Source organism: Myodes glareolus, chromosome 11 (genome assembly GCF_982192425.1).
Source record: "Myodes glareolus chromosome 11, mMyoGla1.1, whole genome shotgun sequence".
Taxonomy (NCBI): Eukaryota; Metazoa; Chordata; class Mammalia; order Rodentia; family Cricetidae; genus Myodes; species Myodes glareolus.
This window is the reverse complement of record NC_142036.1, coordinates 45,309,508-45,333,482: the sequence shown is the minus strand read 5'-3', so window position 1 is coordinate 45,333,482 and position 23,975 is coordinate 45,309,508. Positions and strand designations below refer to the sequence as shown.

The window sequence follows — 23,975 nt, the reverse complement described above, 5'->3', positions numbered from 1 at the left end:
GAACCTCAGTGAGTTCAAGGCTAGCCAGGGCTGCTTAAGGAGACGGCGTGTGTAAACGAATTATGAATTTTTTTTTTTAAGTTTGTCGAGACATGGTTTCTCTTTGGAGCTTTGGTCGCTTTCTCATGGTCGCTTTGGAGCTTGTCCTCAAACTAGTTCTTGTAAACCAAGCTGGCTTTGAACTCACGGAGATCCACCTGCCTCTGCCTCCCGAGTGCTGGGATTAAAGGCCCTGTGCGCCACTGCCGCCTGGCCAGTAAATAAAGTTTATAAGAGAAACGGGTGTTTTTGTAAAGCCTGGGTTTCTTTTACCTGGTTTTAAAAAAAATATAAGAAAGCTGTGTCATAGTGTCTTTTGGGGGCCACTCACAATCCCAACCCCACCACCCACAGACCACCCGCTGCCGTCGACTCCGTAAGGAAACCCCGCCCCACGGGAACTTCCGGCTCTGCGGTAACTTCCGTTCTCGGCCCCGACTGGGCGTGCCGCCCCTGGAAGTGACGTAAGGACGTTCCTTCCATTTTGTGCACCGCCCGAGCCGCTAAGTGCGTCAGTTGTGGAGAGACGTAGACGAGTGGAGGTCGGGTCTGTAGGGAGGCAGCCGGCTCCGTCGCAGACTACGGACCGCCCCGGGTCCCAGCCGCCAAAGACCCCGTCCGGTAGGTGAGTGGCTCTCTTGGAGGGCAAGGCTTCTCGGATCGAGGCTTCTTCATGGCCGCTCGGGTCGCGAGCGGCCGGGGCTTCGCTCTGTGCGGAGGACGGCGTCTAGAGAGCGCAGTTGATTGAGGTGGGCGCTGGGGCACGACTCCCTCTTGGTGGTGCTTGAGGGGGCCACAAGGCGGAGGGGAGGAGGCGGGGTGGGGAGGGCGTTTGTAGGGGGGAACCGGGACGCTTCTCCCTGCCACCCTTTGGTTCTCCTTCTCCGGCCTGAAACGCCCGGACGCCGGGAGCCGGCCTCGCCCAGGGCCTCTCGGGGCTCCCCTTCGGTCGGCCGGCGCGGCGCTTCGAGGCCCGGCTCGTCCGGGACTGAGGACGGAGCTCGGTTCGGCTCGCTCCTCCCCCGCCGCGGACCCCGCCGCCGCCATTTTGTGCTGCGAACGCGCCCGTCGCCGACTGCGCAAGCTCGGCTGTGGCGTCGCGAGATTCCGGCTTGTGACGCTCGGGGAGGCCGCGGCGCGTGCGCGGCCGACTGCGATTGGACAGGGCCTTGCGGAGGGAGGGGCCGGCTTCGCCCGCATTTCTCGGCCTTTCCGAACTGCGGCAGATGGGAGGGGGCCGGGAGCCGGCCTCGGAGCGCGACTGCGCAGTCTAGAGAGGTGGCAAGTGGGCGTTGCGGTCGGCCGCGGTGTGGAACCTGGGGGGAGAGGGTCGTTTGGGGAGTGGAGTCTTCATTTAAATTTTGAATGTGAAAGGGGCCTGAACTCTTGTCACAGCCGTTGGTAAACGTCTTGAGGCTCTGCATGTTTGTTGACTGCTTGACTGATCCTTCCCCTGTGCCCTTATTGATAGGGTCTCGATTGATTTACTTACCTAACAGGAAACACTAGCCGGGCATCATGAGTGGCTGTCGGGTGTTCATCGGGAGACTAAATCCAGCAGCGAGGGAGAAAGATGTGGAAAGATTCTTCAAGGGTTATGGACGGATCAGAGATATTGATCTGAAAAGAGGTTTTGGGTTTGTGGTAAGTGTTTCGAACTGAGTTAATTAATTAACTGTCAAGAAGTGGGTAATCGGGCGGTGGTGGCATGCTTGGGAGGGGGAGGCAGCGGATCTCTTGAGTTTAAGGATAGCCAGGGCTACAGAGAAACCCTGTCTCGAGAAACAAAACAAAGTAGTTAGAACTTTTGTGATGAACAGTGATTTTTTTTTTAATTGATTGAGTCCTTGTATGTTTTTTTTTTTCCAGAAAAATGTTAGTTGCAGTCTTGAGACAGTGAATTCTATTAGATGGTCCAGTGGGGCTCGTTTGCACTCTTTTCTATGTATTTAAGATATGCCTCATTTTGAAACTTGTCACGATTTTAAAAGGCTGTCGAGTATACGTCTAAGTGCTCTGTTTAGTGTCTTACTGTAATGTAAATTTTAGGAATTTGAGGACCCAAGGGATGCAGATGATGCTGTGTATGAACTTGATGGAAAAGAACTTTGCAGTGAGAGGTAGGCACAGTTTTTATCTACGTCCCCCAGGGTAACAGAGCAAACCGTTGGGAGTGTCGTATAAGCATGTCATGGGTTCTTTCATGTCTTCTTAGGGTTACTATTGAACATGCTCGGGCTCGATCTCGAGGCGGGCGAGGAAGAGGACGGTACTCCGACCGCTTTAGTAGTCGCAGACCACGAAATGATAGACGGTATGTGGTGCGCAGATAGTTTTCAACATAGGAACCATTAGCAAATGGTTGTGAGACTTGAGGTCTGGTTAGTTACTTACCCCACATCCCGAGAATCTAGAATCTTGGAGTGCTTGCTCGAGTCACTGTGTCAGTAGAATTTTCTAGCACATACCATCTGACAGTGCTTGTTCTCCTCCTCAGAAATGCTCCACCTGTAAGGACGGAAAATCGCCTTATAGTTGAGAATTTATCCTCAAGAGTCAGCTGGCAGGTTTGTTGAAATACAGTTTTGAGTTATTTTAATGTGGCATTTTAAAATGTTAATGGGTAGTTAAATGTTTTGTTAATATTAAAAGTTTTAAATTAATGGATTTAATTGAACTATACTTTTAAATTTTAATTAAATGTAACTGGGGGATGTTTCAGATTTTAATATTAGTGATCAAATGTAATTGTTTTGAGGTTATTTTTTTCATGTTTTTAAAAATCAATTTTAACCAAATATTAAACCCTTTATTTGCCAGCCTATCTGTGTCGTTGGCCTTATGACGAGGAGTGCCTGTGGGTTATCCTAATCGTTGTCTTGGTCACTCTTGGTTGGGCCTGGTTGACTTTGCCAGTCAGCTCCTACAGTGATCAGTTGGCCACCTCTAGATCTGTGTTTGCCGGTCTAGACGTAATCGGTGCACTTACTTGAAGTGCCGGGTTGCAGCGATCCCAGAACGTTGATAACGTGATCTGATCCCTAAGTTGAGAGCTGTCTTCCTGTAACGCTTCCGAATAAGAGGTCCTGGTCGAAAGAGTTGAAAGATACGCAATTAGTTGGTCGTTGGAATCCTGATCGCAGTAAAGTGGTCCTTGGTAACTGCACAAGAGTAAAACATGTCTGCATCGCCAGTAGTCTGCTAATAGGGAGGGCTGTGCGATTAAAGGCTTCCATCGATTGGGTAGTATCCTTCAAGTGGGTGGCGAAGAGCCAGTCGGGCCTATGTCATGAAGGTTTCTCCGACCGCTTAATGGTTTGCTGCTTGACTAGCCTAGGGAAATGTTAATAAAGGTAAAGTAAATCTTTTTAATGACATATGGGGCACAAAATAACTGGTGTCTTTGTAAATGTTTTTTTTTTATTTTTAAATATAAAACTAGTCTTTAAAACATGTAATGTTCCTTTTTGGTTTTTTTTTTGTTGTTTGTTTTGTTTTTTGTTTGTTTTTCCCCTCTTGTACTGAGCTCAGTTAGACTAATACTACTATAATGTTAAAAATTGGAATTTACCTCTAGCATTTTGCTTAAAAGCAATATGCTATTTGCTTATTTCGTGCCCTGGCATAATTTTTGAATTCTGATAGAATACAAGTGTGGTATACGCCATGTTTGTACTTTATCTAACAACTTCTCTTTCAGTAGTCTTGTTTTTATACCATGTGGTTGTTTGTGTGTCACTTTGCCCTTTCTCTCCTTAACATAATTGTCTTGTGTTAAGGACCTCAAAGATTTCATGAGACAAGCTGGGGAAGTAACCTTTGCGGATGCACATCGACCTAAACTAAATGAAGGGTGAGTATGCACTGGAGTTGAGAGACTTTCATGGTGGCATTGCTAGGATCTAAAGTATGCATGTACTTAATTGTGGCCCTTGTGCATTTGGCAGTTTTGGGAGAAAGTTTTTATCGAGATTGTTGATACTGCCATTTAGTCGGGATCTGGCATCCTGCACATCTGACACCTGCAAACAGTTGTCTGCCTCAGCACCGTGCCATGCTGTTTTTGTCAGCAATAATGGAGTGAGCAGGGAATGGACGTAATGCTTCTCTTGATCTGTGTAGACACGTACGTCTACACGGCTGTTGGATATATAAGCTTTAAAGACATTTCTTTCCCTCCCATTTTCAGGGTAGTTGAGTTTGCCTCTTATGGTGACTTAAAGAATGCTATTGAAAAACTTTCTGGAAAGGAAATTAACGGGAGAAAAATCAAACTAATTGAAGGCAGCAAACGTCATAGGTATTCTTTTGTTAATATTTTTAAACCAAAAACTTTATGTAACTAACTTTTAGAGCTTTATCATACAGGTTAATTTCCCCTTTCTCTCTTTCCTCCCCATTTTTCATAGCAGGTCAAGAAGCAGGTCACGATCTCGGACCAGGAGTTCCTCTAGGTCTCGTAGCCGATCTCGTTCCCGTAGAAGCAAGTCTTACAGCCGCTCAAGGAGCAGGAGCCGGAGCCGGAGCAAGTCCCGTTCTGGTAGTAGGTCTCCTGTGCCTGAGAAGAGCCAGAAACGTGGTTCTTCGAGTAGATCTAAGTCTCCAGCATCTGTGGATCGCCAGAGGTCCCGGTCCCGGTCCCGGTCCAGATCAGTTGACAGTGGCAATTAAACTGTAAATAACCTGCCCTGGGGACCTTTTTTAAAAAACAAATTCCCAAACCATACTTGCTAAAAATTCTGGTAAGTATGTGCTTTTCTGTGGGGAGGGATTTGGAGGGGGTTGGGCTGGATTTCTTTGTAGATGTGGACCACCAAGGGGTTGTTGAAAACTAATTGTATTAAATGTCTTTTGATAAGCCTTCTGCTCACACTTTTGTGACTGTCTGAAGTATATAGTTTGTGTATATTGACAGAGCTCTTTTATAACTAAAGCATTTAATTTTTTTGTACTAGAAAAACTTTTGAACATTTTAGTTCATTGTTCACATATGTTAACTCAAGATTAGTTTAATTACTCAATTAAACTAATAGCTTTGGACACTTTAAAAGAGCTCTAAATTTGCGTGTATATAAAGGCTTAATATGAGTTTTCTTTGTTAGGGTCATGGGTATCTTCTCACCCGTTAACAGCTGTAGGACAGACGTTAAAGCAGCTGTTTGTTATTGATAATAAAATATATTAAGTATTATACAACTGCTTTTGGTGTTTTCCTCTCAAGTTCTGTATGTTTATTCTGTTCCATTTTGTGTTAAAAACACTACACATGTAGAACCCTGAAGTAGTGTGATGTGGGCTTGTGTTTTTTTGCTATTTTGAAGCTAGTGAAAGGGCCTCAGGAGTCAGTGAACTGTTGAAAGCTGACAGCTAAGTAGAATGGCGGTTAACATTTCTATTCCTCCCATGCTGTCTTGTGTTGCCAATGGGTTACAAAGGGCAGTGCTTTGGTAACACATACGATCCAGTGCAGGTGTTGGCTTGGCTTTTTGATGATAAAAAAAAAAACGGTTGGCATGATCAGTGGTCGATCTTAAGGAATTTTCATGTGCTGGTTTGGTTTTAGTTTCAAGATAAGCAACTATATATGTGTTTTCATTAGGTTTTTCAAGACAGGTTTCTCTGTGTAGCTCTAGCTATCCCGAACACTCTTTGTAGATCAGGCTGGCCTCTGCTTTTGATTACTGCGATTAAAGGCATGTGCCATCACTGCTGGCTCTGGCTAATATGTGATTCTGTGTTAGTGAGGAAATAAGAAAAATACTGTATAGATGACTGTCTTAGCTGCGTGTATGTGTTGTATACCATTTGGATTCCTAGTGCTCGAGGAAGCCAGAAAGTGGTGCAGGATTCCTTGGAAATGGAGTTAGAGATTGGAGCAGCTGTGTGGGTGCTGGGAATCAAACTCCAGTCCAGATCCTCTGGGATCTGGGAGAGCGTCAAGTCTTTAATTGCTGAGCCATCTCTAGCTCAATTTTAATAGGTACTCATTTAGGTCTACTCCCATGTCATTGAATAAGTGTCCCTGTGAGAGAGAGCCACCCTAGAAATGTAGGAACTGAGTTATATTCATCTTGAAAGCCTAGTTGCCAGGTACTAGCTTGGTAAATATTTGATAGCAGAACATCTTATCGTCTGAGTGAAACCTCAACTGCATTACCACTTAGGAAATTTAGGGGCTTTTCAAAGGACAAGTTAAGGGCAGCTGTTAGGGATACAAGATTTCAGGTTCTAACGATCCCAGATCTAGACAGACATACTCATGCCTGCCTTGTGGATTAGAAGTAGGAAAAACGACCTTGTTGGCTTCCTCAAAGTGGGCCTTTGGGAGTGGGAGTTGTCATTTGGGAGGAGGTTTGGGAAAAGATAAGTGATTGTTAGGAAGGCTGGTGACTTGCTGATCCAGGAAGAGAGTGGCCACGAAGTAGAGCTGATTCTTAGAACACTTAGTTTGCCTGCTTGCTTAGGGACCTGTTGCCGTAACACCGGCAGAACACAGCCTTCTCTCTTTATTGGCCACCTCGCCTGCCCTTTCATGGGAACTGCCTCAGGTTGCAAGTTTTACATTGAGCACTGACCTAAGGTATGAGAAGTTATGATCAGTGAGGTTCTTTTGAGGCAAGGTTTCACTGTGTCTGAGCCTGGCTGATCTGGGGCTTGCTGTGTGCTGGCCTTATACTCAGATGCACCTGCTCACTGTCCCTTGAGTGCTGTGATTCAGTGTGCCACACAGTCCTAGAATTCTAAGGGAAGTTTTAGTACTAGTTTTTTGGTTTTTTTTTTGTTGTTCTTTCATCTATTTCTAAGAACAGTGTGAAGTCCCAGTTCAGTCTTTCCTAAATGTTAGATTGTTTCTTACATAAGTTAACACATCTTGCACAGTGTTAGAGACATCATTGATCAGATGAACCCAAAATGTAAGAAAAAGGCTAAGTATTTTGTGTAAGAGTTGATGCTAGCTTATACCCTAGGTTGACATTCACTTTACTGTGTAGCCCCAGTTGGTCATTCTTCTGTGCTCTCCCAAATTGGTGTTGTGCTCTCCCAAAATGGTGGTGTAAGACTGCCCCAACATGTATGTAACCTTTTTTTTGTGGGGGGGGGAATTGAAAGTTGGGATTGCTGTGTAGCTGTGACTTGCTTGGTACACTATGTAGCCCAGGCTGGCCTTAAACCTGAGGCAAATCGCCCACTGCTTTAGCAGGCGTGTGAGTGTGTGCTTTAAAGGGATATGGTACCATGTGTTTTTTTTCTTTTTAAATTATATAATGATTAGCCCAAATGGTCAGTCATTCCTCTTGTGGTCCCGGGAATGCGCGTTTGTCTCTCAGCTTTGTCAGACAAGTGCCTTAATGTGGCTGCGATTGCACCTGACAACTGTTAAGAACTACAGAAGTAGCTGTGTTCAGCTGTGTGCAATGGGGAGTTTGTTCATCTTTCAGTGTTCTTGGCATCCGAGTAAAAAGTGCAAAATGTTTAGGTGTAGAGGAAATATGAGGGTTCAAACATTTTTCTGTATAATAGTCTTCCCGAGTTTTCGGAGTGCCTGATGCCACTGACAGGCAAACGGATAGCGTAGTTGTGAAGTCATTGTGCTGGCTTGTTCCTTCTGATATTTGAAGCCCTTTCACGTGGTGGTATGCGGCAATTTTGTCTTAATTGCCTTTTATGTGTTTAGTTTTTTTGAGAAAGGGTTTCTCAGTAATAGCTCTGGCTGTCCTGGTGGAGAACACTCTTTGTAGACCAGACTGGCCTGGAACTCCTGAGTGCTGGAATTAAAGATGTGTGCCAACCACTGCCAAGACGCGCTTTTGTGTGTACTTGGTATTGGTGCTTGAACTTGAACCCAAGTCATTTGGCACAGAAAAAAGTAACAGAAATTTTATAAGTTAGAACCATTGTATTATAGTTTATTTCCTTTTGAGTTACTTGAAACAAGTTGTGAATGTTTGAACAACATTCCCATCAGCGGGAAAGTAATTAGTGAAACCAGTATAAATCAGATACTGCTGTAGAGGGCAGGTGTACAGGACGTAAGCGTTCATAGCCACTGAAGAGTATGTTTGGTTTGACAGTCTTCATACTTTAAGGTCCACATTTCAGTTTCTGTTCATTGGGATTATAAACATGAACCACTTTGCCCAGTTCTTGTTTATTTTTTGGACAGATAGCAAATTCCATGTTGGATGGGTGAGGGTTCCTGGGTAGGTTGCCCTTTGTATGGCTTCATGATTGTGCTGACGAATTTGCTGGAAGTGCAAAGGCAACCCTGGTCCTTTTCTTGCTGCGTCTGATTTTTTACATAGGCATTTTAAATTGCCAGCTGACCAGAATCCAGGCCATTGGGGGAAGAGCTAGGTTGTGTAGTAGGAACATTCCCATTGTGGGTGCCTTTTTCTGGAGCTTCTGGAATAGTATCTTGAGTGGCAGCAGCCTTGTAGATCACCTTTGTTTCATCTGTGAAGGTAAAGATGGGAGACTGAGTAATGATGCGGAGGTTTTTGAGAATGGCTGCTATAGGCTCGTAATTGATGCTTGGTTTCCACTGGAGGAACTGTTGGGGAAAGATTAGACTGGGTGTCCTTGTTGGAGGTGTGTCAGTAGGGATGGGCTGTTGAGATGTCAAAAGCCTTAATGCATCACCATTCCTGGTTAGCCTTTTTTCTGCCTGTTTGTGGTTCAGGATGTAAGGTTTCGGTTTCTGCTCCAGTGCAGTGCCTGCTGCCATGATGACCGTGAACCTTTGAAACTGTATGCCTCCTGTAAACGCTTCTATAAGTTGCCTTTTTCTGGTGTTTAGTATCACAGTAATAGAAAAGTAACTAAGCTGAACAATAAAACTTGTTCAGCCACAACAAATACAAGAACTTCAGAGGGTATACTCTATTTTTCATCTAATCGCTGGTGTGTTAGCACCTCAGATGCTTTGTGCGTTATTTTTATCACTCTAGCAACTCATAACGTAAAGCTGTAGAGAGAGGCTCTTTCCCCCAGCTGGTTTAGAACTAAGGAAAGGTTTTAGTGTCCTGTAGTGTAATCAGCTCTTTGCTTTCCTTTTTGGCTTCCTGATAACCAGGATTACATCTTAATTGCCAAGGGAACGTTGGCGTTTGCTAGTTTAGTAATGGGACTTCACCAAGCAGTTTTCTGTATGTGTTGAGGTACAAACCACAGCTTCTGGGTTCTGGGAAGAATCTCAGCCTTGGTTTTACTGGCAATACGATGCAGAAGAAATTGGGTGATTAGGAACTTCTATGTTACAAAGTGTGTCTGGGGATGTGACTTTGGTGGAATGCTTTCCTAGCATGCAAAGTCCTGAGTTTGATTTCCACTACAAAAAGACAAGTCTGGACATGGTACATAATGTGAAATTTGATGATCACTTAGAGAATCTCCAGTTTGAGGGTAGCCTGAGCTACAGACAACAAAAGGTCGAGGGTATTTGCTCCAGTGCTCAGTCCCACAAAAACAATGGTTAGAGTATTCGGATGGCAAGAACTCTCAGCAGGTAAAGGTGCTCACTGCTAAGCCATCTACTACATGGGTCTGTGTGCATGTACACATGTTGTAAACAAGTACTTTCAAAAGTCTGATTTGTTAATATGTATATGGCTATTTCGATGCATGTCTTTGCACCACATTCATTATCGATATAGGCCAGAAGAGGGCATCTCCTCGGACTGAATTGTGAGCTGCCTTGTGGATCCTGTGGAAGAGCAGCCATGTGTTCTTAAATTGCTGAGCCATCTTTCCAGCCCCTGGAAGTGCTCTTGACTGTCCAGCTGCCTCCAACCACTCAGATATACTTTTAAGGGAGGGATTCTAATCTAGGCTTACATTCTAAATGTAATGAACCTGAATATTAAAAAAAGTTCTGTAAGTCACTTGACGATGGAACGAACACACCGTTAGTCCCAGCACGTGAGAGGCAGGTGGATCTCTCTGAGTTTGAGGCCAGCAAGCCTGGTCTGCAGAGCAAGTTCAGGACAGTCAGGGCTACACAGAGAAACAAAAAGTTCAAAAAACAAAAAAGCTCTACTCTAGTAATATGTACAAACCATACCAGTTATGTATTTAACAAGCTTTAATTTATTTAAGAAGATTAAATTACTGTGTAACCAGAATGGAATTTCTGGATTCTGTTGTATTTAGGGCTATCCTGTGTTTTCCCTATGGCAGTGGTAGGGTTCTGACCTTGTTACAGAAAACTGAATACTGAATAAGATTGCTGAAGCTTCCAAAACATCGTAGAAATATCAAAGGTCCAAAGTAGTTTTTCCTATTACAGTGAAGGTTCTCTTGCTTGGACATAATGGTCTCATATAGTGAAGGTTCTCTTGCTTAGACATAACGGCCCCATGCTGTCTTAATCCCTTGAGGAATACTCCAGGGTGATTTTTCTCAACTATCGAGTACTGTCGATGGAAATGACCCTTTAAAGTCTTGCATACTCTCAGTGCTACCCTGGTTCCCTGCTGAACCCTGGTAGCTCAGGTCCAGTGTGGCAGTACTCACCCTTGGGAGGCTTGATTTTCTCGTAGCACCGAAAGATGATAATGAAGAGAATTCCTTCTGCAAGTTGGAAAATCATATACAGAAGAGGAAAGAAGAAAAGTGGTCCAATGACTTCAGGGGGAAAGGTCACATTGAGGATGGTAGAGCAGAGTTGAACATTTTGGAATCCTGTTTCCATGCTGATGGTGCGGCTGCAGCTGTGAGTGAGGGAAAAGTTACTTAATGGGACATTGGCAGCTGCTGTGCCTACCCTTCCCGTTTCTGATCCATTAGACCTAAGCACCCAGCATAGGAAGGTGGGAGGAAACAGGCGGTTTTTTGAATTGCTTGGAAATTTTGCTTGGTCCTCTTTTATAGAACTCAGTTAGACAGATGTGAACCTGGGAGCCAGTATCACTCATTAGTTCGTTATGTTAGTCTTACACCACAGTTGCACTTTGCCTAGACAGCGGGAGATTGTTACATATCTCTAGCTCCAGAACTTGTTAAAGCAAATGTCAGCCCCACTATGTATCTTTGAAAGCTTTTCTTCCCTAATTTTGCTTTTCATTTTGTGGATGTTTAAATTTAGTGAATACATATTCCAAGTGTGTTAATTTACTAGCTTTAGTGCATTTTGAGAGGACTGTGATGACCTTTGCTGCTGTGGCCTTTGTGGTCCGGAGCTCCCAGAACTAGTAATACTGCAGCACTGTGGTCATAGGGAGGCCTCCTTTTGCCCTGTGTGGAATATGCACAGTAATTTGGTCTTATCAGCAAGTTTGTAGTAGTGGCTTTTGTGTTTAGAAATGAGTTCCTCACTGGGTGGTGGCACACGCCTTTAATCCCAGCACTCGGTAGGCAGAGGCAGGTAGAGCTCTGAGTTTGAGGCCAGCCTGGTCAGGGTGTGAGGAAAATTGTAACTCAGCGGTTCTTAACTTGGGGAATTGGATGACTCTTTCACAGAGGTCACCTAACACCATTGGAAAGCAGACTTACATTATGAAGTAGCAATGAAATAATGTTATGATTGGTCACCCCACATGAGATGGTGTGTTAAAAGGTTGCAGCGTTAGGAAGGCTAAGAACCACTGTGTTTTAATGTTTTAAACTCACACAAAAGTTTATTTAGGGTAATGGGCCTCTGGTGTTCCCAGAGACACTCAGGTTGACGACTCTTTTACAGTGGCTGTGTTTGTGAGTTGGGTTGCACTGTAAAGACTTGAGCTTTGGAGTACCACTTAGGATATAACTTCCATCCTATTATATTCTTGTCAGAGAGCAAGAAGAGTGGGCAAGGAGGAATATTAGTGGCATTGAAGATACCCAGTGCCATCAGGTGCCAGGCAGCTCCAGGAAGCACTATCATCTCAACACTGAGAGGGCAGGCTTTGCTGGCTGTTTGTTTAACCCCCCCCCCCCCCCAGCCCCCCAGCCTTTCAGTTGATGCCTTTGACCACATGCCAGGAAATGCTCTGCCCTTAAAGGCCCTGAGGAAAATGGAGCTTTAGGGACCTACCGTGGATTGAGCTGGAAGAGAGCAGAGAGGATGTAGCCCAGAAGGAAGCCAGCTAAAGGCATCAGGGAAGAGGTGGCCAGCAGTGGTGGTGTCATGGCGAACACAATGCTGTTGCCCACATTGATGACAGACAGGACTGTGACAGCCACACTGAGGCAGAAAGTGATGATCAATCCTGCCTGGATATGGGGACAAGAAGAGACTTTTAGAAGGATGGGAGTGGGCACAGAAATGGGAGACTGGAGTTGATAACAGAGGTCAGTTTTATTGTAACAGGAAAGAGATAATCTTTTTGGTTTCTTTCGTAAAGGTAAACATTTTGCTAGTGTTTTTATGACTAAACATCAGCCAAGCATAGCCAGTTGCTTTTGACATAGCCCAGATCTTGTGTGAAGGGATGAGATTTCCTGGTCCTATGAAACTGATATTTATAAATGACATTTCCAGTCTGTAAACATTCGGACAAGACCCCCTAAAAACACTTCGGAGCTTTCCTCAGTCTACATTATAGGGAGGGACTTCATTGTTTTAGGGTAGCAGTTCTCAACTTATGGGTTGTACTCCTTGTGGGAGGGGTCAAATGGCCCTTTCACAGGGGTTGCCTAAGACCATTGGAAAACAAAAGATAATATTTTTTTTATAATAAACTAGTTATGAGCTAGCAACAAGAATAATTTTCTGCTTGTGGTTTACCACAGCTTGAAGTATTAAAGGTCACATCCAGAAAGCTGAGAACCACTATTTCAGGGTGAGCTGGACTCTATACACCACTGTGAACCTTTAATAGGTAGGCTCTGGTGAAATGACTACTCAGGGTTTTCATTGTGAAACATAAGGATGTAAGTTTTCTTCAGTGCTTTTTGCAGCATGCTTCAAAATGGCAAAAATGTAAATTTGTGCCTTTCTCATCTTTTGAATAAAGAAATAGCAAAAAATTACTGATTATCAACTATATGCTCAGCTTGACTCTAGTGTCTTATTTTATTCCTGTGTGTGACGTTTACTTGTTCTTTGGAGACAGCGTCTTGGCCTTGTGCTCTTAGCTGGCCATCTAGAACTAGAACTGTTGTGTACAGGAGGTTGATAAGGGCTGACCTCCAGTCTGAGAAGGTTGGAGGGTATGGGTGCCCTGTCTGCACAGTGTTTCTTGTGAACATCTGTCTTTCTGTGAAATGCTGGAAGTGTTTGTTTCCTCTTCGTTCGTAGCTAAAGTTAGCCAATTTTGCCCTGTTAACCTCTGTTCTCTAGTTGGCCTCTCTCCAGGCTGTGTCTGGCTCAATCCCTAGCAAGAAGCCTGGCCATTCATGCCTTCAGCAGTCTTAAAAGACCACCAGGCTTGTTTGCTTGCTGTTGTTGGACTCTTATTTCTTTTGTGGTTACTTTACCTTCAAAAACGACAAACTGAAGACAGCAAGCCCTCAGTGTATGGCAGAAACTTTAGAGGGATTATAAATTTAACTATACTGTAAGGTGTGCATATGTGTGCACACACGATGTATACTGTGTTCACTTTCTCCTGATTCTTCAGAAGTATTTGTTCCTATTACGATCCCGTGAGGCAGTGTAGAATAGACTTTACTTGTATAAGGAAAACCAGAGGTGGTTTGGGTGAGTGTGATCTTCACCCACCTCCCACATGTCTTTTGATTAAAGGCAGATCCCTGGGGTGACGCCACTAGGAAGTTCTGTGGGCCTCTGCTCATCTAACATGAGTTGATGCTGTGATGAACTGCTGTTGCCAAGTGACCCAGCATCCAACCAGAACCCCTAGGGAGCAAGTCAAAGAAGAACTCTCCTAAGTAACCTGTGGTGGTAATGGCTCAGTCACAATGCTTTTTTTAAGCAGGGCCCTGAGTTCTTACCTTGATGATGTAGGGAACATATTGTGGCTTTTTGGTTTTGAGGAAGATCCCTATGCTACAAGGAATGAGAACCATGACCAGCGATATCATAATGCCTTTGTAGGGCACCTTGTCCTTAAGATCCCCATCGTAGATCCCTTTGGTATAGATGTACAAGAGGAGAGGCATCATGCCCAAGGCAGTGAAGGAGGAGCAGGTGGTCATCACAATGCTGAGTGGAGAACGGAGAACAAAGAAAAAAAAATTAGATGTTTGAGTACCTTCTTTATGCCAGACACTGTTGGGCAGCAAACATGCAGCCTTTTTTTGTTTTTCTGAGTAAACACCTTAAAGAGTTTTGACTTATATCAAATTGCACATAGTAACTGTTAGAATAGAAAGCTGACTCCATGTGCTTTATTGAAGAAGGTGCCATTTCAATTTAAATAAAACTAATTTTTTTGACTGGTGATTGTTGGGGCCCATCTCACTGCATGTCATCCCTGGGCAGGTGGAGCAAGGCATGAGAAATAACAGCATCCCTCCATGACCTTTTTTAGTTTCTTCAGGTTGTAGCCCTGACTTCCTTCAATGATGGCTGTGAAACCCTTTGCTTTTGGACATGTTATTAAATCACATTATTAGAAACCTTTCTAAGACAGGCACAAAAAAATTCAAGATTCAATGTTTAAAATGTTTAGTATATCAACAACAAACAAAGAGATGGAAAATCTCTTTGGTTTTTTGAGACAGGGTTTCTCTGTAGTTTTGGAGCCTGTCCTGGAACTAGCTCTTGTAGACCAGGCTGGCCTCGAACTCACAGAGATTCACCTGCCTCTACCTCCCAAGTGCTGGGATTAAAGGCGTGTGACACCACCGGCTCAATGGAAAATATTTTTGAAAGTGATAGCTGCTAAAAGTTTATTACTAAATAAGTTTAGTGGTCAACAGTTAAAAGATTTCCTATCTGTAACTCCAGTTCCAGAGGATCTGACACCTTTACACCAATGCTCATAAAATAAATAAATTACAAAACATTTCCTATAGTAAAAGAAATAAAACACTTATCACTTTGTCTCCTTGCAGCAGACAGCAAGAGAAACAGGAGTGGATAGAAAGAGATAAACTTGATTTTGATCATTGAGGAAATTTTCTGTTATAGCTAAAAAGAATCAACAGGGTTATATATGAACAATATAAGATAATAAATTGGGATCAGATACGCTACTAATAGAAAACTTTTAAGTAGCTTTTTGTAAACTTTTAATGATTTTTGTTTTATGTGCGTTTTGCCTGCCTGTATATCTTGTGTGAGGGTGTTGGATCCCCTGGAATTAGATAGTTGTGAGTTATCGTGGGTGCTGGGAATTGAACCTGGGTCCTCTGGAAGAACAGCCAGTCCTCTTAGCTGCTGAGCCATCTCTCCAGCACCCCTTCTCCCATTTTTTTAAAGATGGCATTTGTAATCAGAATTATAAGATATTTAGAAATAAATTTCAAGGAGCTAATAAGGTCTTTACTGAAGAAATTATGAAATATAGAAAGGTATGGAAGAGAAGCTATACTATATTCATGTCAGAATGGGAAGACAAGATTATAAAGGTGCTGAGGTGGTTTGGGTGAGAATTATCTCCTGTATGCTCTTGTAGTTGAAAACTTCGTTCACTGTTGGTGATACTTGGTGATACTTTTAGGGAAGGTTATAGAGCCTTAAAATGGAGCAATTTGATGGGGGAAGTATGTTACAGGGGGTGAGCTTTAGGGTTCTATAGCCTGGCCCCACTTCCTGTTTGCTTTTACTACTTTTTGTATATGGATGTGGTCATCCAACTTCCTGCTCCTATCATTGTGCCTTCCCTATCGTCATGTCTTCCTCATTATGATGGACTCTTCCCCCTCTAGAACTATGAGCCTAAATAGTCTCAAAATTGGTGTGTAAGTGCTGGGGCTGGAGAGATGGCTCAGGGATTAAGAAGGCGACTGGCAGATTCTGGAAGACCTGGGTTCAATTCCCAGCACCCACATGGCAGCTCACAACCATTGTAACCCCAGTTTCAGGAGATCTGACTTCCTGTAAAGAGGACTTCAGGCAGGCATGTGGTTCACAGACACATGCAGGTAAAACATCTGTACACACCACACCATACCACACGTATTTAAATGCAATGCAAAGTTAGAGAAATTTTGTAGACCTGAAAGCTGGTCCTAAAATTCAACTGCAAGAGTAGGAAGGTGAAAAGTTGTGAATGAACATCTTAACATCTTCATGAAGCGACCTGTAAAGTCACTGTAATTAAGAAAATGGACTGATAGAAAAGACAACCACATTGAGTTCAGATAAAAGCTCAACCATATTTGACTAATAAGAGGTGGTACTAAATAGTATTGGAGGAAAAAAAATAAATGGTTCTAAAAATAAATATTCACATGGAAATGTAAGATTAGGTCATTCATAAAAATAAGTTTGAAGTTGCTACAAAGCAAGTTCCAGGACAGCGAGAGCTATTATAAAACAACAAAACAATTCCATGTGAAAGGCTTTTTTTCTTTTGGTTTTTCGAGACAGGGTTTCACTGTAGCTTTGGTGCCTGTCCTGGAACTAGCTCTTGTAGACCAGGTTGGCCTTGAACTCACCGAGATCTGCCTGCCTCAGCCTCCCAAGTGCTGGGATTAAAGTGTTTTAAAGGTGTGTGCTATTGCCCGGCTGAAAAGTAATTTTTTTTCTTTCTTTTTTTTTTTTTTTTTACCACCTAGTAGCTGTGTAAAGGTAATTTTTTAAAAGAAAATGTAGGACATATCTTTGTAGACAGTAAAGGATTTATTAAACCTCTGACTAGTCAAGACAAAGCAGTATAGAGTTGACTAAGTTAGACTTATTAAGTGTAAGACACCAACATATACATGAAAGTCCCACGCTGTGAGGAGATAACATTCAAATCACATTGCAAATCAATAAAGTTCTTTGAGAACAACCCCGTAAAAACAATCCCATTTCCAGAAGAGGACACCCAAGTGACTAGTTAACCCGGAAAAAGTGCTAGGCCTCGCATGACATCCATTGAAAATGTGGTTTGCTACAACTGACTGGTTGGCAAAACTGACAAAGCCCGGCGATTCCAAATAAAACAATGCGGAAAACAACGATTTCTCTGTTGAAGTGTGAAGTGGAACAACTGGAAGCTTCCTTGCTGATGTGTGAATCCCATGATTTCCAATTTCTATTTTTCCTATTCATACTTTGACCTAGGAACAAGAGACCCATGCACAGGGCTGTCCATAGAAGCAGGCTGTAGAGTCAGGAATGAGTCCCAAAAGGTAGGCACAGCAAACCACATGGCAGTTCAAATACACGCAATAAGTATTCTACTGACAAGCCCAACTGTGCTGGCTAGTTTTGTGTCATCTAGGAAAAAGGAATCTTTATTGGAAAATGCCTCCATAGAATGAATTGGCTTGTTGATAAGTCTGTAGGGCATTGTCTTGATTGAGGATTGGTGGGGAAGGGTCCAGCTCACTGTGTGTGGTGCCACTTGTGGGCTGGTGGTGCTGGGTGCTGTCAGAAAGCAGGCTGAGTAATCCATGAGGAGCAAGCCAGTGAATGGCATTGCTCTATGGTCTCAGCATCAGCTCCCGTTGTGAGTTCCTGCCCTGACTTCCGTGGATGATGAACTATCTGTAAGGTAAAATAAACCCCTTTCTCTCCATGTTGCTTTTGGTCAGGAAGCTGTGGCACTGGCTCTCATAGCAAATTGCCAAATATATGACTCAACTATATGATAACAAATTGAAAGCATGCAAATACAGAAGATCATCAGTAATAGCTGGGAAATACCTTGTATGTATAGTGATAGTTTTAAAAGAACTGCGGGTGGAGAGATGGTCAGGGGTTAAGAATACAACTGCTCTTCCAGAGGTGATGAGTTCAATTCCCAGCAACCACATGGTGGCTCACAACCATCTGTAATGAAATCTCATGCCCTCTTCTAGTGTGTATGAAGTACAAAGCACTCTTGTACATAAAATACATTAAAAAAATCTTTAAAAAAAAATAGAGGGAGAGACCCAAGGCCTGGAAAAATGGTTTAGCGCTTAAGAATGCTTGCTGTTCTTTCAGAGAACCCAAGTTCATTTCCCAGTACCCACATTGGGTGGCTTAGCCCCCTGTAACTCCAATTCAGGAGTTCTGACATCCTCTCCTGACCTCAGCAGGTACATGCATACCCATGGCACACATTTTAAAAAAGGAGCCAGGAATGATGGTGGCATCTGGTAATCTCAGCAGTCAGCATGGGGCAGGAAATCAGAAGTTCAAGGTCATGTTTGACTACACAGTGGGTTCAAAACCAGCCTGGACTATGCTAGATTCTGTCACAAACAGCAGCCTAAAACAAAAGTTTAAAAATATCCTTGGTCGGGGATAGTGCTGGAGAAGATGGCTCAGAAGTTAAGAGCACTGGCTACTCTTCCAGAGGTCCTGAGTTATTTCCCAGCAACCACATGGTGGCTCACAACCATCTGTAATGAGATATGGTGCCCTCTTCTGGCCTGCAGACATACATAAAGACAGAACAATGTATCCATAATAAATAAATACTTAAAAAAATGTCCTTGAAGTTGCTGGAGCCAAATGAGGGAGGTATTCCCTCTGAGGTGTGCTGGAGGGAATGAGACTGCGAAGTGTATGGGTGCATCTGTGCAAGTTGTTGGTCTCTCGGTAGAAGACCAACTTGCAAGTCATGTGCTTGTCCTCCTGTCCAGAGAAATCATGCTTACTTTGGCTTTGTGTCAGGAGTTCTAGATTGTGTTCTGGGACTTTGTGTGCCTATGTCCCCTTAGATGTGTAGAGCCATGTTTCCAGAACCTCGGGCATTTTCCTGCACAATCACAGACAGATACTGGGGGCTGTCAAGAGGTATCACATCCCCAACCTACTGGCATCTGTGACTTGCGATCCTCAGTTTACCCTAAAGGACCAGGATGGGAGGTTACCTTCAGATTCTAGCTCCTAAGATTGGGACCGTTGCAACATTGGGGACCTTGTTTCTGGTTACAGTGGGATAGCATGTTTGTGTTTTCATTCTTCCTATATATGGCCTTTATTTTTGCTTTTTCAGATAGGGTCTTATGTAACCTACAACTCCCTATGTAGTGGAGGGTGATCTTGAACTCCTGACGCCTTCTGCTTTTGCCTTCTGTGCTGGCATTACAGGCCTGTGCCAACATACCAGGCTTACTTCTAAGTTCTTTTATTTTGAGATGGACCCTTGAGCTTTCACCTACACCTAACTTACCCGGGTAGCTTGGTTGACAGACATTCACTGCTGTACCCAGCCCCTTCTTGGTTTAGAATAATCATGTTGCATAAGCCCTGCTTTTTTTTTTAATCTCTAAATTTAGGTAGAAAGATGAGAGGTACAAGCTGAGGCCACTGTGAAGTGACCATCCAGCCCCTACGATGAAGTGGGAGAGGTGTAGGAATCCCAGTGGCTTCCCAAGTCATAGTGGGGAACTTGTGGGAATCATGGAGTGGTATCCAGGCCTTTTGTCTCCCCAGGCACTGACTGGCTCTGGGCTGTTTGGGGACCAGCAGGTTACAGGGAGCAGGGGAGTTTGAGGATGGCAAGAGTAGTCAGGGTTGTTCCAAATAAGCTCACTTCTTACAGGCGTTTTCTCTTGCCTGTGTCTTTGAGGAAGGAACTACCCTGTCTGGCTGTCTGGTGTCCCCGCTCAGACTTAATCCATTTGGAAGACAGAATAGCCGAGGGAGAGGGCTCTAGCCTGCTCTGGACACAACTTTTGCTCAGCTCTTAGGAGACAGTTGGCAGGTTTCTTGACTTCTGATTCCTGGTGAGTAAAACAGGAGTACTAGGAGTCTGACCGTTTACTTCTAACTCTAAGTGGGACATAGTGAGCTTAGAGAGAGGCTTCAAGTAGACCTTGGAGCCACATCTGACCCTTAGACACTGCTTGGTTTGCACAGCCTTTTAGGTACACTCGTATGACTTTTTGATGTTTGAAGTTTTGGAGATTTTACCTAAAAATGGAGGTTCAGTTTTCTTTTGAGAAGCAGAAAACTTAAGGCTTAGCACCCACATAGTGACCCACAACCATCTATGGCTTCAGTTTCAGGGGATCCAGTGCAGTCTGCTGGCCTCCATGGACACTAGGACGTGTACACAATGTCCTTACATACATGGAGAGAAAACACTCATATATATAAAATAAAAATAAATATCTTTTAAAAAGAAAAGCAGAAAACTGTGATGCCTATGGATTGCCCTCCTGTACAATACGCTTGACTGATCAGTGGTTCAGGGCCTTTGAGCCTGACAGGCAGCCTCTATTTACTCTGCCAATGAACAGGCTAGCGCACAAGATATCTGAGTAAATGCACCAGCTCTGCAGCCAGCCCCTGGTCAAAGGTGTTAAGCCCTATGACTGTTTCCTCATCTGTGAATGTGGTCAGTTATGGTACTCCCTGCTGCACCTCTCCACGCCAGCCACCGAAACAAGGATCAGTGTAGGATATATATAGTGGACCACAAGAGTATCAAGGAAATAAAATAGGCCGGGTCGTGGTAGTGCACACCTTTAATCCCAGCGCTTGGGGGGCAGAGGCAGGCGAATCTCTGTGAGTTCAAGGCCAGCCTGGTTAACAAGAGCTAGTTCCAGGACAGGCTCCAAAGCTACAGAGAAACCCTATCTCGAAAAACAAAACAAAACAAAATAAAAAACCTGGCAGCAGTGGCACACGCCTTTAATCCCAGCACTTGGGAGGTAGAGGCAGGCGATCTCTGTGAGTTTGAAGCCAGCCAGGTCTATAAGAGCTAGTTCCAGAACAGGCTCCAAAGCTATAGAGAAACCCTGTCTCAAAAAACAAAAACAAACAAAAAACCAAAACCAACCAAACAAAAAATGGTCAGTGATAGCTCATGCCTTTAATCCCAGCACTTGGGAGGCAGAAGCAGGTGGATATCTGTGAGTTCGAGGCCAGCCTGGTCTACAAGAACTAGTTCCAGAACAGGCTCCAAAGCTATAGAAAAATCCTGTCTTGAAAAAATAAAAACAAGCAAACAAACAAAAACAGAATCAAATAGGACTTTGTGAGGTGGCTGGAGAGAAGGCTCAGTGGTTAAGAGCACTGGCTGCTCTTCCAGAGGTCCTGGGTTTGATTCCTGGCACCCACATGACATCCCATAACCATCTGTACTCTGGTTCTAGGGGAATTCAGCACCCTCTTCTGGCCTCTTTGGGCACTAGGCGCACAGGCGGTGCACAGAGCCATATATGCAGGCAAACCCCCACATGCATAAAACAAGTTAAAATTTGACTGTTGAAAAGAATGTTTAGTACCCACCACCACTGTCATTGCTATAGCACATGTTGCAACTTTTCAGGGCAACTGGGATTCAAAGTCTGGCAGGGCAGGAGAATATTTCCACTCAGCCAGTGGAATTTGAGGCATGGTTAATGTGTATAAGTAGGTCAGTTTGCTTGGGAGGAAGGGATTTTGACAGAAGGTGGCCACAGCAACACCCGTGGCAGAGTCTGGAATTTGGAACCAGCGGCTGGGCAAGCAGCAGAACACAGGGGTCCTGTTCTTGATCTCACCACAAGCTGGGGGTCCTGGGAGGCCTTCCACCTTACAGAGCAGCTGATATTGGAGAGGGCTCATTAGCAGTCACCAGGTGGTGAGAATGGGGCACTTGGTTACACTCAAAAGCTCGCCCATTGTCCTTCAAATGGTCCCCAACCCCATTCCCATTCTGCAGCTTCCACAGGTAACAGGTTTCCTCAGAGTGTCTCTTCTCTAACTAGTGACTCAAATTCCTTCTGCATCGGAGCTGAGACTTAACCCGGGACACATAAGATATGACAAACCTTGCCCCTCCCCCCAGTTACACTGGTGTCGCCTCGCCTCAGTAGGAGAGGCTTCTTGGTTGGGTTTCTTTGTAAACTTCAGCCACAGGCAGGATGCACATGGACCCAAGTTGATAGGCTCTAGGTTCCCTGCTTCACCTGACACTGAACATCTCCATTAAGGACAGACCTAGAGGAGACTGACTTAAGCCTGAGGCTTTGTTTCTGCTAGTGAGTTCAGCCATGGCATGGCTGACCCAAGCAGGTCAAGAGGGCCTCCTCTGGTGGGCAAGGGTCACACCTGTGTGAAGGACAGATAACCTCCCCAAGCCCTAGGAGTCAGGCTGTTCAGGAGAGGGACTTTGCTGGTTTCTGATGAGGATGTTTTGAGCTCGGGCTGTTGTTGGCTTGCTCTCTGCTTGTTAGACTGAGAGGATCCCAGCCTAGCCTGGGCAAGTGCTGGGACCTCAGCTCTACCTGAGGTGTCTTCAGATGGCTCTCTCACTACAGCTGGCAACTGGGAGACGGGTCTCAACATAACTTGGGTGCCCATATACTGGGGAAGAACCTTTGGAGGCTCTTCTCTGCAGGAATTTGAGATGCTCATTTGGTCCCAAGTCACCCTCATCTCCATGGAATGTTCAGAACCCATTTTCCCCCTTCTAGTTTTCCAGCGTCAGAGCCAATACCATGCCACAGTTAGGTGACTTCAGTTCTCGGGGACCCTGGTTGAAATCTGTGCTCCTTTAAAACAATCCACTTCTGTGAGTTTCGGGGTGTCTAAGATGCCTCTTGACCAGCTTGACATCTTTCACTTGGTACTTAAAGAGACTCCAGAGCCTGTCCTGACTTATAAGCCTTTGACTATCAATGCCAACCTTAATCCAATTCCTACCTCCAACTCCCCCCTTTCCTGGTCCCCAGCCCAGACTTCCCCCAGTCGATGATGTCTCCGCCACACCCCATCCCACCCCACTCCCTCCTAACCCTCAGTCCTACCTGAGGTTCATGTCCCCCTTCATGGCCAGGGTGAAGAGGTTGGACAGGTTCCCTCCAGGAGAACAGCCACAGATGAGGATGGCCAGTGCCTCAATTGGGTTTAGACGGAAGACCTTGCCTAGGACAAAGGCAGCGAGGGGCATGATGCCGTACTGCGACAACATGGCAATGATCACCCCTTTGGGCTTTAAGAAGTGAGCCTTGATCTTGCTGAACTCCATGGTGCAGCCCAAGGAGAACATGATGAAGAGCAACATGAACACCAGGACGATGCTCAGCGCCTTGTCCGTGGCGCGGTGGCCAAAGCCAGGCGGCAGAGAGAAATTGAAGGGGACCGATACATTGTGCACCTCCATCCTCGGGCACGGCGGAGACCACCCTTGTTCTCCGCTGTTGGCCTTCCTTGCCCAGTGCTTGCTGGATGTTTTCTTTAGTTCCCTCTCAGGACAGAGTTTTGGGACAAAACGTAGTTGTGGGCAAATAAAAGATGATGCAACCAGCAGAGCCAGGGCTCAGGTTGTGGCTCCACTCCACGGGGAGGAGAGTCACAGCCTTATCTCCCCGGATTCCCTACCTTGCTCAGATTTCCTAACCTCTGTGCCTGCTAGGTGCCACTCACATCCAGCACAGGGCTGGTTCATTCCTCTGCCCCCAATTGAACAAGCTTCTCTAGCATTTCTGAGACCCACCCAAGGAGCTACAACACACCAGGTCTATTTTTAACTCTTCTCTTTAGCTCCCGCTTCCAGCGCAGTCCCTGATGCCTCAGGTTGTTTGCCTGGGAAGGTGCCCGCCCCAAGCCCAGTGAATCACCATTTGTCCCCAAGTGAAAGGGACGTGCTACCTTTGGTTCCCTCACATAGGCATAGCCCCGAGGGCAGTGGGGCAGTATAAGGGCCTGTGGTGTTGCTGCCTGCAGGAGAGGATATATCCCCCCCTTTCCTCCTGTGAGACCTCCTTTTGTGCCCAAAGGTGTCCTGCGGGGCTGGAGGGGGCACACAATGAACCCCTGAAAGGCTTGCTTACCTCCAGAGGGAAGAACTTTCTGGAGTGCGGTTGGATTCTTGGAATACTCTATACAAAGCACCGCTCAGAAGGAACTCTTGCTGTGGAGACTAGCTGGTGCCTGAGGCACCTGTGGCTTGAGAAACTTGTGAGGAGGGAGGGAGGATGAGTGATCTTTTCCTGCTGAGCTCCTGAGGGCTCTACTTTTGCATGTTGAGCCT

The 23,975-nt window shown here is 44.9% G+C and overlaps 2 protein-coding genes across 6 annotated transcripts; one reads left to right on the top strand and one right to left on the bottom strand.

Annotated features, from left to right (window-relative positions):
• Nucleotides 1-522: 522 nt before the first annotated feature.
• Srsf5 (serine and arginine rich splicing factor 5) lies at nt 523-5,235 on the top strand. Of its 5 annotated transcripts, none has more exons than XM_087911692.1 (8): nt 523-660; nt 1,539-1,683; nt 2,089-2,159; nt 2,255-2,353; nt 2,537-2,606; nt 3,819-3,892; nt 4,229-4,339; nt 4,449-5,235. In XM_087911692.1, the coding sequence occupies exons 2-8, from the start codon at nt 1,558-1,560 to the stop codon at nt 4,708-4,710; spliced, it is 813 nt and encodes a 270-aa protein (XP_087767818.1). In that variant the 5' UTR covers nt 523-660; nt 1,539-1,557; the 3' UTR covers nt 4,711-5,235. The 5 variants fall into 5 exon arrangements, with proteins under 5 accessions (XP_087767818.1, XP_087767820.1, XP_087767817.1 ...); XM_087911694.1 differs by having other exon boundaries at nt 526-664; nt 4,452-5,235; XM_087911691.1 differs by having other exon boundaries at nt 526-664.
• A 2,681-nt stretch (nt 5,236-7,916) lies between these two features.
• Slc10a1 (solute carrier family 10 member 1) lies at nt 7,917-23,203 on the bottom strand. The gene is made up of 5 exons (XM_048415902.3): nt 22,750-23,203; nt 13,912-14,122; nt 12,050-12,228; nt 10,552-10,748; nt 7,917-8,493 (listed from the first exon to the last, which is right to left on the bottom strand). The coding sequence occupies exons 1-5, from the start codon at nt 23,103-23,105 to the stop codon at nt 8,348-8,350; spliced, it is 1,089 nt and encodes a 362-aa protein (XP_048271859.1). The 5' UTR covers nt 23,106-23,203; the 3' UTR covers nt 7,917-8,347.
• Nucleotides 23,204-23,975: the final 772 nt, after the last annotated feature.